This window comes from Ranitomeya imitator, chromosome 1 (assembly GCF_032444005.1).
Source record: "Ranitomeya imitator isolate aRanImi1 chromosome 1, aRanImi1.pri, whole genome shotgun sequence".
Classification (NCBI taxonomy): Eukaryota; Metazoa; Chordata; class Amphibia; order Anura; family Dendrobatidae; genus Ranitomeya; species Ranitomeya imitator.
The window spans coordinates 968,879,162-968,892,505 of NC_091282.1; the positions used below are offsets into that span (position 1 = coordinate 968,879,162).

The 13,344-nt window shown below is 41.1% G+C and overlaps 1 protein-coding gene across 1 annotated transcript in view; it reads left to right on the top strand.

Moving 5' to 3' along the window:
* Positions 1-4,318, top strand: part of ZGRF1 (zinc finger GRF-type containing 1) — a 149,851-nt gene extending 145,533 nt beyond the window's left edge. The window contains exon 27 of the mRNA XM_069743830.1: positions 3,338-4,318. Coding sequence (XP_069599931.1) covers positions 3,338-3,343 — 6 coding nt within the window. The 3' untranslated portion in view covers positions 3,344-4,318. The remainder of the gene's footprint in view (positions 1-3,337) is intronic.
* Positions 4,319-13,344: the final 9,026 nt, after the last annotated feature.

The following is a 13,344-nucleotide window of genomic DNA, read 5'->3' on the forward strand; positions in this document are numbered from 1 at the left end:
ATGAACTTTTAGCAACACTTTTTTATTTTCCAAAGGGTAAAAGGAGAAACTGGACCACGAAAGTTGTTGTACAATTTGTCCTTAGTACGCCGATACCCCATATGTGGGGGGGAGGGGGAATCACTGTTTGGGCGCACGACAGGGCTCTGAAGGGAAGGAGTGCCATTTGACCTTTTGAATGAAAAATTGGCTCCAATCTTCAGCGGACACCATGTAGCATCTGGAGGGCCCCTGTGTGTCTAAACATTGGAGCTCCCCCTCAAGTGACCCCATTTTGGAAACTAGACCCCCCCAAGGAACTTATCTAGATGCATAGTGAGCATTTTCAACCCCCAGGTGCTTCACAAATTGATCCGTAAAAATGAAAAAGTACTTTTCTTTCACAAATAAATTCTTTTAGCCTCAATTTTTTCATTTTAACGTGGGCTACAGGATAAAATGGATCTTAAAATTTGTTGGGCAATTTCTCCTGAGTACACAAATACCTCACATGTGAGAGTAAACCACTATTTGGGCACACGGCAGGGCTCGGAAGGGAAGGAGCGCCATTTGACTTTTTGAATCAAAAATTAGCTCCAATCGTTAGCGGACACCATGTCGCGTTTGGAGAGCCCCAGTGTGCCTAAACATTGGAGCTCCCCCACAAGTGACACCATTTTGGAAACTAGACCCCCAAGAAACTTATCTAGATGTGTGGTGAGCACTTTGAACCCCCAAGTGCTTCACAGAAGTTTATAACGCAGAGCCGTGAAAATGAAAAATCTTTTTTTTTTTTCCTCTAGAAATTAGACCCTCAAAGTTGTTGTGCAATTTTTCCTGAGTACGCTTATGCCCCATATGTTTGGGTAAACCACTGTTTGAGCGCACGTCAGGGCTCGGAAGGGAGGGAGCACCATTTAACTTTTTGAATGCAAGATTGGCTGGAATCAATGGTGGTGCCATGTCGCGTTTGGAGACCCCCTGATGTGCCTAAACAGTGGAAATTCTAACTGCAACACTAACCCCAACACACCCCTAATCCCATCTCTAACCATAACCGTAATCAAAACCCTAACCCCACCACAACCCTAACCCCAACACACCACCAACCCTAATCCCAACCATAACCCTATCCACAAGCCTAACCCCAACACACCCCTAATCTTAACCCTAATTCCAACCCTAACTCTAGTTCCAACCCTAACTCTAAGGCTATGTGCCCACGCTGCGGATTTGTGTGCGGATTTCTCCGCACCGTTTTTTAAAAATCTGCAGGTAAAACGCACTGCATTTTATGTGCTGATTTACAGTGGATTTCCAGTGTGTTTTGTGCTGATTTCACCTGTGGATTCCTATTGAGGAACAGGTGTAAAACGCTGCGGAATCCGCACAAAGAATTGACATGCTGCGGAAAATACAACGCAGCGTTTCCGCACGGTATTTTTTGCACCATGGGCACACCGGATTTGGTTTTCCATAGGTTTACATGGTACTGTAAACCTGATGGAAAACTGCCACAAATCCGCAGCGGCCAATCCGTACCGTGTTCACATAGCCTAATTCTAATCCTAAGCTTAATTCTAACCCTAAGTCTAATTCTAACCCTAATTGAACCCTACCCCTAATTGCAACCCTAATTCTAACCTTAACCCTAGTGGAAAAATAAAAATATATTTTCTTTATTTCATTATTTTCCCTACCTATGGGGGTGATAAAGGGGGGGGTGATAAAGGGGGGGCTTTATTTACTATTTTTTTTTATTGATAGGTTCTATCACAATGGTCAAAATGTGCCTGGAATGAATCTGCCGGCCATTTTGGAAGTTGGTGGCGTGAGCAGATCGCGGTCTCAAGCCGTGGTCGATGATATTGCAGCATCGGCCATGGCTGGATTGTAATATTTCACCAAGTTTCATAGGTGAAATATTACAAATTGCTCTGATTGGCTTGTGAAAGTCAAAAAGCCAATCAGACTGATCGTAGCCACGTGGGGGCAAAAAATAACCCCGCCCCCCCCCCCCCCCGGGCTTGAGTACCACTCCCCCTGTCCCTGCAGGTCGGATGAAATTTTAGTTAACCCTTTCACCCGATCTGCAGGTACGCGATCCTGCCATGACGCCACATAGGCCTCACAGATCGGGAAGGGGTTAAAAATGCTCAGTCCACCCCTACACGAATTTCATGAGGAGTCTAGTTTCCAAAATGGGGTCGCTTTTGGAGAGTTTCTGCTGTTTCAATGTGTCAGGGGGCTCTACAAATGCAACATGGCATTCACAATCTATTGCAGACAAATTTATGCTCCAAAAATCAAGTAGTGCTCTTTCCTTGGTGAGCCCTGCCATGTAGCCAAACCGCCATTTCCATGAAAAAAATGAACATTATCAATATCATGACCTAATGTTACCACACATAGTTCATGTGGAATCAATATGCTCACTATACCCCTGGATAAAATCCTTAAAGCGTGTAGTTTCCAAAATGGGTTCACTTGTGGGGAGTTTCTGCTGTTGGGGCACCTTAGGGGACTTGCATATGTGACATGTCGCCTGCAATCTTTCAGCCAAATTTGTGTTCCAAAATTCAAATGGTGCTCCTTCCCTTCCGGGTCCTTCAGGTTTCTGACTGCATGTGGGTATCAGTGCACTTAGGAGAAACTGGGTAACAAATTGTGGGGTTAATTTCTTCATGAGGGCAGCATGGTGGCTCAGTGGTTAGCACAGCAGCCTTGCAGCGCTGGAGTCCTGGGTTCAAACCCCACCAAGGACAACATCTGCAAAGAGTTTGTATGTTCTCTCCGTGTTTGCGTGGGTTTCCTCTGGGCACTCCGGTTTCCTCCCACATTCCAAAGACATACTGATAGGGAATTTAGATTGTGAGCCCCATCGGGGACAGTGATGATAATGTGTGCAAAATGTAAAGCGCTGCGGAATATGTTAGCGCTATATAAAAATAAAGATTATTATTATTATTATTCATGCTATTCCTTGTAAAAATGGAAAAAGTGGGGCTAAAGCAACATTTTAAAGGAAAATTTGCAATTTATTTTTTTTAATTCTTCTGTATCACCTGAAGAGGGTTAAAAAAAATCTCCTGCAGGCAGTTTGTGTTGAAGGGGTGCGGTTTTTAAAATGGTATCACTTTTGGGGAATTTCCAATATATTGGCCTGGTCCGGAATCTTTCACTAAGGGGTTAAGGTAACTGTTTGTGATACATATGATGGAATTTATCAATAAATAAAAGCCAGACCATATTCATATGCTGATACTAAGATGTAGCCATCCACTGTATTGTTCCAATTTGAGCATGCATATTCAGAGTATGGTACATATAACGTTTTTCAATTAAATCTTTTCCCCAGACATAAATGAAAACCAGAAGAAGGCTCTTTAATCTTCTACTACTGGATCTATGTGAAAGTGACGCTAATCCAGTCTGCTTTGATGTTTGTCATGTTTGTTCATATTAACACTTGGTCTCCAGTGAGTCTTGTCCAGTTTAAAACTGAACATTTTACAATTTACTTTATTTATTTATTATTTTTCGTTTTTATGGTTGGTAAGATCCACATCACATCTATGGTAACTCGTTCTCTTTTAAACAGTAATAACTTGCCTATCTAGTGAGTCTCTGAATTGTCTTATGATATCTTATGATATTTCATTAAACTGTTATTTGGTTTGCTAGTATGTTTTTATGTATATAGACGAGGAAGCAATGTAATAAATTGTATACTTAACACTAGGTGGCGCTAGAGTATTCCTTGTGTATATAGCTGCGCGGCTAGTTTTGTGTATTTTTTAGCAAGGTTTAGCAATATTATTTTCTCATAGCTTTTACCTGGAAATGTAGATCAGAAATTACAAAAAATAGAAGTTTTAATTTTTATGTAATTACCGTAGATTTCTGCTGTGCTTTTATTATTGCAGAGTGGTTGGGGTATTCCTTTCTATGAAAAGTTTCTTCAATGTATTAACAGTGTTCAATTATTTTGAAGTAAGGGGCTTAAAAATTAATAAAAACGAAATCTAGGACCATTGAATTCTCTTCTGTAAATTACTGTTGACATCTCCGTATAGTCCCTTTTTAAATCTCAATCAACAATCCATTACAGCTCAACAGGAGGAAAACTAAATCCTCGTTTAAGTGTATTTATCCAATCTCTTTTCTCTCTTTCAAATGCAAAATCCATTTTAGCATATGCCCCTTCTTTCTCTCGCCTTTTTCTAAAGCCTAGCAGCTTCTATTACCCTTGTAAATATGAAAGTTGCTAATCATATGACATATCACGTCTCAGTCGGAGCCTGGAATAAAGCCTTGAGATGTGGGATCATTGCATCCAGACAACAGCTTCATCAGCCAGAAAGTTTTTTTTTTTTTTTTCTTTCTACCTTCAACTCTCAATCCCTTCTTTGTCTGTGGGGGGAAAATGTAGGCAGTGCGAGCTTCCATGGCCATATGGTCCACTCGGAATCAGTAGAGATTCACAGTATCCTCCTTTTATCCTGTTTCCAAATGTGCATGTGCTTTTTATTATTATTTGTGTTTTTAAGCATTTGTGTACTATTAACTCCTTAATGATGCAGCCATTATTGGCTTTCGAAAGTTTTTATTTTTCTGCACTTCTTCCAAGAGCCATAATGCTTTGTTATTTTTTTGTTTTTGTTTTGTTTTTTTTTTAATTTTCGTCAATGTAGCCACATAAGGGCTTTTTTTTTTTTTTTTAAGGACAAATGGTAGTTTTGAAATAACCTTTCATTTTACCAGATCATGTACTGAAGAATGGAAAAAAATGACCTGGCAACATGATTCTTCAGTCAGTACATTTTTTTTATAACTTGCAATTGTTTGATCACTTGTGTTATATACTGATATACTATTGTATTAGAGTATATAGTGAAGAACATTGTCTCCTATGAGAAACAGCCGATGGCTGGGCTTCACAGGTCTACTAAGATACTATGTGAACCTGTTGGCAGCCATAGTGTCATGGGGGCTGATGGGCATTTGAACGGATGATCACACCACTTAAAGGGAATCTGTCCGCTCTTGCACATCCCCTTCCAACATTTCCGCACACATACGCACACCCAAATTGATAGCATGTGCAGGTATGTTAAAAGAACACTAGTTAATTCTTACCTTTTATTAAACTAAAACTGCGCTATTGCGGAAAATGTGACTTTGGAAGTAACATAGTAACATAGTTAGTAAGGCCGAAAAAAGACATTTGTCCATCCAGTTCAGCCTATATTCCATCATAATAAATCCCCAGATCTACGTCCTTCTACAGAACCTAATAATTGTATGATACAATATTGTTCTGCTCCAGGAAGACATCCAGGCCTCTCTTGAACCCCTCGACTGAATTCGCCATCACCAACTCCTCAGGCAAGCAATGCCAGATTCTCACTGCCCTAACAGTAAAGAATCCTCTTCTATGTTGGTGGAAAAACCTTCTCTCCTCCAGACGCAAAGAATGCCCCCTTGTGCCCGTCACCTTCCTTGGTATAAACAGATCCTCAGCGAGATATTTGTATTGTCCCCTTATATACTTATACATGGTTATTAGATCGCCCCTCAGTCGTCTTTTTTCTAGACTAAATAATCCTAATTTCGCTAATCTATCTGGGTATTGTAGATCTCCCATCCCCTTTATTAATTTTGTTGCCCTCCTTTGTACTCTCTCTAGTTCCATTATATCCTTCCTGAGCACCGGTGCCCAAAATTGGTCACAGTACTCCATGTGCGGTCTAACTAGGGATTTGTACAGAGGCAGTATAATGCTCTCATCATGTGTATCCAGACCTCTTTTAATGCACCCCATGATCCTGTTTGCCTTGGCAGCTGCTGCCTGGCACTGGCTGCTCCAGGTAAGTTTATAGTGATATTTGAATGAGGCTGTATGTGCTCTGGGCAGGATGGAGCACTGAACAAATAGCATTAAAAACAGGAGGTATATTGGTCTCCACTGGTCACCATTATAATGTATTATTGCCTTGATTGGTTTTGCTTAGCTGGATTAAGGTTGGATCTCTGCATGTGTTATCAAACTGTTGGTCATGCCCATACTATTCGATTAGGATGGCTGTCCAGGACTTCTGTAAGCACATGCCTAATTCTGACACCCCATTCACCAAAATTTCTCTAGACTTCTCCACATCCTGCAAAAGAAATTAAAAAAAAGAAGTGTTAGTTAATATTTGGAGCAATTGTATGCAAATGCTCAATCCTCTTCAGGGATCCTCATTGTCTTGAGAATCCCTGCAATAAATGTATTTACAGAGCCAGGGGTGAGATCCACATTTATGTGATATCCACATATTCCTGATGTAGAAGTAGAGAATATCCCTTAACCCCTTCACGACCTTTCCCTTTTCTGTTTTTGCGTTCTCGTTTTTCACTCCCCTCCTTCCCAGAGCCATAACTTTTTTTATTTTTCCGTCAATATGGCCATGTGAGGGCTTGTTTTTTGCGGAACAAGTTGCAGTTTTGAACAACATCATTGGTTTTAGCATGTCTTGTACTAGAAAACAGGGGAAAAAATTCCAAGTGCGGTGAAATTGCAAAAAAAGTGCAATCCCACACTTGTTTTTTTGTTTGGCTTTTTTGCTAGGTTCACTAAATCCTAAAACTGACCTGCCATTATGATTCTCCAGGTCAGTACTAGTTCATAGACACCAAACATGTCTAGGTTACGTTTTATCGAAGTGGTAAAATAAAATTCTAAACTTTGCTAAAAAAAAAAAAAAATTGCGCCATTTTCCGATACCCGTAGCGTCTCCATTTTTCGGGATCTCTGGTCGGTTGAGGGCTTATTTTTTTGCGTGCCAAGCTGACGTTTTTAATGATAGCATTTTGGTGCAGATACGTTATTTTGATCGCCCGTTATTGCATTTCAGTGCAATGTCGGGGCAACCCAAAAAATATAATTCTGGCGTTTCGAATTTTTTTTCTCGCTGCGGTGTTTAGCGATCAGGTTAATCCTTTTTTTTTTCTTTTTATTGATTCGGCAATTCTGAACACGGCGAAACCAAATTTGTTGTAGGTTTGATTTTTTTTTTATTTTTTTTTTTATTTTGAATGGGGCGAAAGGGGGGTGATTTAAACTTTTTATATTTTATTTTTTTTCATTTTTTTTTAAAACTTTTTTTTTAACTTTTGCCATGTTTTAATAGCCTCCATGGGAGGCTAGAAGCTGGCACCACTGGATCGGCTCAGCTACATAGCAGCGATCATCAGATCGTTCCTATGTAGCTGATTTACAGGCTTGCTATGAGCGTCGACCACAGGGTGGCGCTCACAGCAAGCCGGTACAAGTAACCATAGAGGTCTCAAGGACACCTCTAATTACTTTGCCGACGCATCGCTGACCCCTGATCATGTGATGGGCGCCGGTTAAATGCCGCTGTCAGCATTTGACAGCGGCATTTAACTAGTTAATAGCCGCGGGTGAATCGCGATTTCACCCGCCGCTATTGGCGGGTACATGTCAGCTGTTCAAAACAGCTGACGTGTCCTGGCTTTGATGTGGGCTCAGCGCCGGAGCCCACATCAAACCAGGGGATCCGACCTCCGCTGTAATAGTACGGCGGAGGTCGTGAAGGGGTGAATATGCTAACTAGAGCAGAATGTTCAAAATATTTCTGAAAAGTTGTTTACTGATCTAGGGATAGAACTAAACTACATAATTTATGTGAGATGTTATATTTTTATCATTCAGGTTGCACCAGACTTCCTGCTTCAGTCACACTCCAATAGAGGTCAGCGTGAAAAATCAGCCAATGGTCACAACATGCACTTCAGTATGGGGGAACTTGGGCAGCAGTCAGTTAACAGTTGCATCAAAATGTAGCTGACTCATTGGTGGCCACATACAAAGCTGGCTGAATGGTGTGTGTGTGTGTGTGTGTGTGTGTGTGTGTGTGTGTGTGTGTGTGTGTGTGTATATATATATATATATATATATACATACATACATACATACATACATACATACATACATACATACATACATACATACATACTGTATATGTGTATATATATATATATATTCAGAGGTTTGGACACACCTTCTCATTTAAAGATTTAAGTTTATTTTTCAATTGATTTATACAGATTATAGATGACCTTTAAAGGTGGGAATAGTCCTGAAATGATTCTTCTTGATAAGTTTTATTTTTTCATACGGCACAAATCAGGCATTTTAATAGGGGTGTGAAGACTTTTTATATCCACTGTATCTATATGATGCTATTATGAGCACGGTAGGTGTTGTAAATTAATTTCTAAGTACTGTATTTTCTGGCATATAAGACTACTTTTTAACGCCTGAAAACCTTCTCAAAAGTCGGGTGTCGTCTTATACGCCAGGTGTCGTCTTATAGGGCAGATGGGGCGTAATCTGCGGTCGCCGCATATTGTGTGGGGAGCGGTCGCAATGACGAGGTGAGGGGGCGCCTCACCGGGAAGGTGTAAGTGAAGCAGAGGCAGAGAAGGAGATAATGGGATACAAGAGCGAGCCAGATTAGTGAAAGAGGAGTGTTTTTCTAGGCACAGCACCGCTCTCTCTCTCTTATTTGCATAACCCTGGCATCCCAGACGCTGACAGTTTGCTTCACTTACACCTTCCTGGTGAGGCGCTCCCACACCTCGTCATCGGGACCACTCCCCCCCCCCCCCCCCCCCCCACCATAAACGTCGACCGCAGATTGCTTCGCACCCACCCTATAAGACGACACCCGTCTATATTTTAACTGGAAAAGTTGGGGGTCGTCTTATACGCCGGAAAATACGGTATATATTTAAAAAAAAAAAAAAAGTTGTAGAACTGTAAATGACAATCTAATGGTTGCAATTGCTTCATTAGCAGTACAAAGGGTCCAATGTATCGGAGCACTCAGTTTTACAAAAATGGGATGACATTTGCTGTTTTTGAGAAGTGGTAGGGGCTTAGCAGAAGGGGTCTGGCCCAACAGATTTACCACATAAGTGGTATAAATTATAGCAGAATTTTACATTTCTGGCAGTGATGCACTACAGTTTAAAGATGTGCCAATATCATTAACCGTGCACAATCTTAATGAGTCTTGTGCATCTTACTCCAGCGCTTCCTGGATCAAGACTGGAGTAGAGTCCTCCATAGTCTTAGATCAGGTTTTCTCATACTGGCTTCTGGTGACTCCATGGCTTCCACCGAGGATTCTCAATATCTCTGTAAGACACAAATGTTGTGGAGGAGGTACGGGAGAACTTAAACAATCATGGCAGTTGTTATCCTGTAGGCAGACTTTCCCTGTGTGAGATGTGCTTCTTCTTTATTATGCTGGCTCCATATAATACTATATATTTCATTTTATAACACACTGGAAAACTTCTTAAATGTATTTAAAAATTCATATCTCTCTAAGACAAAAAAAATACGCCACCCGATGTAATCTGAAAGAGGAGAAAGAGGTTAGATTATACTCACCCAGGGGCGGTCCCGCTGCGGTTCGGTCAAATGGGTGTCTCTGGTCCGCTCCGGCGCCTCCTATCTTCATTCCATTATGTCCTCTTCTGGTCTTCACGCCGCGGCTCCGGCGCAGCCATACTTTGTCTGCCCTCTTGAGGGCAGAGCAAAATACTGCAGTGCGCAGGCGCCGGGCCTCTCTGACCTTACCGGCGCCTGCGCACTGCAGTACTTTGCTCTGCCCTCAACAGGGCAGACAAAGTACGCCTGCGCCGGAGCCGCGGCGTAAAGACCAGAAGAGGACGTCATGGAATGAAGATGGGAGGCGCTGTTCCGGACCTGAGACACCCATCGGAGCAGGACCACCCCTGGGTGAGTATAATATAACCTCTTTTTCTCTTCTTTCAGGTTACATCAGGGGCTTATCTACAGCATTACAGAATGCTGTAGATAAGCCCCTGATGACGGTGAGCTTACCTCACCATCGATTTTGGGGGTGACGGGTTCCCTTTAACAGAAATAAACACTCAAAATGGATCACACTAATGACTCTATATAATGAGTTTCACTATTTGTATTGAAGAACTGAAATGAACGTTTTGATGATATTCTAATTTTGTGAGAAGCATGTGTTTGTGTGTGTATATAATTACAGTACAGAGCAAAAGTGTAACAATGTTTTGAACTTTTGACTTTCAGGCCCCATATCTCGCCATCCACTACTGCTTCGAACATGTGACTACCATCATTTTATAGGCCATCATCTTGGCTGTCATTTTTACATAAATTTGTCTTGCAACTATTTATCATATGACTAGTTATGCAGATTCTTGTCATGTCACTGCATTGTTACAGTTTTGCTCCTGGTGGTGAACATCTTTTTCTTCCTGTATACTACAAAATGCCTGTTCTCACATTACCTAATAGCTCAATGTACTATTAAGTTGAATCCCAAATGAAAGGTCACTGGTTCGAATTGAGAAGCTGTCAATAAGAAGATTTCCCGAGAAAAGAGAAACTGGATCATTCAGCTTATTGATAGCGGTCTCTCAGCCAAGAAAATTGCTAAACTGCATTATGTGACCACCACGACAGTTGGAAGAATAAAAAATAAAGTCCATTCAAAAGTCAACAAGTCATCTCATCCCAAACTGAGTTCTGGTGCGACGAAGATGGCAGTAGAGGAGGCTCGTATGCTTCGTAATAGTGAGATTACAGACGTCCATGCAAGCACCGTGTGTTCGTACATTACACAATTCTGGAATGGTGGCCCATAAAAAGGTGAAGAAGCCTCTACTTCAATATTGTCATAAGAAACGTCAGTTTGTGTTTGCAAAAAAGTGGACAGTAGAAGATTGGAAACTGATTTGGAGTAATGAGACAAAAGGCAATAGACACTGCTTTGATGGATGCAAATGGGTCTTGAAGAAACAAAGGGACTAACTGAGAAATTGAAGGAACTGTCAAGTTTGGTTTAGGAAACCTGATGATGTGGGGTTGTTTAACAGCCAAATGCATTGGATATTTGACCAGGATCAACGGTCATCTTAATGCTGAGCTGTATCTTCATACAATCAAGTTCTATGGGTATGAAAAGGACAACTTATTGTTCCAGCATTACAATGACCCGAAATATATGTAGAGATGGTGAAGGAATGGTTCAATGACAATGAAGTAGAGGTGCTGGATTGGCCCCCATAGTCCAGACCTCAACCCAATAGAACACTTGTGGCTAGAGTTGAAGAAAAAACTGTATACACACCCAAGTGAATCGACCAGTATGCACCAACTTTGGGAACATGTAGAAGAGACCTGAGATCAGATTTCAGTCGACACATGCTTGTATCTGATCAAGAGCATGTCCAGAAGGATTCAGACAGTGTTGAAAGTCGAAAGCAATTTACAAAATAATTAAAATTTAGATTTTTAGGAGCAAAACAGTAAAATTGCAGTGACATGACAAGAAACTGCATAACTAATCATATCCTAAATAGTTGTCTATAAAATTATGGTAGTCACATGTTCGAAGCAGTAGTGAATGGTGAGATAGGGAGCCTGAAAGTCAAATGTTCAAAACATTGTTACACTTTTTTCTCATCACTGTGTGCGTGCGCATGTATGCGCGTGAGAGAGGATGGGTGTAGATTTCTTGTAGCATGTCTTATGAGCAGGAGATTGTAATACATTTTGGGCCAAAGTTGCCATGAAATTGGGCTTCACATTTTGGCCTATAGAGCAGATGTAATTGTGATATGTAATAGTCATTCCTGCAAATGTCATTTTTTCCACAGACTCTGTTCTGAGCTTTGCCCTAGTAAAGGTGGTAACATAAATCCATAGTGTGGCGTGTACAGTGCTTTGTAGACGCGTCTTTAAATGACTACAAATGTTTGTAAGGAGTAGCCTAACTTGGATGGCTGCCTATAAATCCCCTGCTTCCCATTCCATTCCTAGCTCAAACCCCAAAAGGCTTTCAGCCAAATCATTAAATTCAACAGAGGTGGTCAAGCTAGCACAGCTTTTCTGTGATGCCTTGAAAAGAAAGGCATCCTTGAAGTTTAGAAGATGCCCAAGGAAAACTGCCTGAAAGACATGAAAAGATTGAGTTTCCATAGCTGTTGGAGCACGAGAGCAGTGTAAGAGCACAAAGGGGGATTGGAGCACTGCCACTGGCCCACTGCTCTATCTCCGCACAATTGGGTCACTGAAATGGGGAATTAATTACCATTGGTGAGTGGGCAGTCCATTCACCACTGGCTGAGTTTTATTAAACGCCAATATAAATAACAAAACAACTCTTGTGGCTGCACTATTCCTACACGCCAAAGGAAGGATTATGCCGAGGATTAACATCTTAAAGTCTATGAGACTTTCTGACTCAGGGCTCCGAGCTCGTAATCGTATTTGTCTGCTGTATCAGCGATTAGTGCTCTCATTCTTCCACTTTTGCCTGGATGGCCAATGTCCCTTTTTGCAGGCAAGAGCTGCAGCACAATAGGCTGTTCTTTTCTATGCATCTTTGTAGTATAAGAGGAATATAATAAAGCGCAGTCTGACCAGTCTTCTTTATCTTAACAACGGCACTTGGAGGGTTATCCTTGATTGTTGTGCTTGGAAGGAAGGGTATTGGATCTCTCTATATGACTATAGAACAAGATGAGAGGAGCAATCCATGCAGCAGTGTGTATCCATAGATGAACGTCGGGGATAAAAATATATTTCTTCACAATTATCAATGATATCCAAGATGAGCTGCAATGGATCATGTATTTAAGATTTCAGATTGTATGTGATGTAAGTACAGGTCACAGCACAGAAGAGTACGCTGAGAAGCTGCTTGTAGAGTAGGAGGACAAAGTGTTACTTGATACATCAAGTATCCTACACATCGTATATAAAGAAGAATACAAAAGACTGATTAAATAATTCAGTATCCATCACTCACAGAATGCATGTGGCTTTTGGAATCACATAATCACATTAAAAGCCCCAAATATCGAATGATTTATTTGTATCTAAAAGGATATTCTATTTTATTCTTGAAAGGGTGTTTAGTGTACTCACCACTCATGTGGCAGAACGTAAATCAGGACTTCCCTTTGTTGTGTGTGTTTTTTACAATACCCCCTGTATTCCTTTCCAGTTGACCTACTGAAAAAGAAAGACTTGTTGCTATCCAGGCACGCTACTTGTGGGGTCTTTCTCTCTTTCATAGTCACCAATGACTATAAACACACCTAAACTTCTGTGCTTAATTCCAGACCTTACAAAGTTCAGATAAACAAAGAGGTTTCTTCCAAACTTGGAGAGTCCTATTTCTTGCAGAAGTGTTGGTGGTTCAAGCTGAAGCCATTGTGTGTGATTTCTTGATCCTTGCCTACGTTTTGTGCCTTTGTTGATGTAAAGTAGGATTGTCC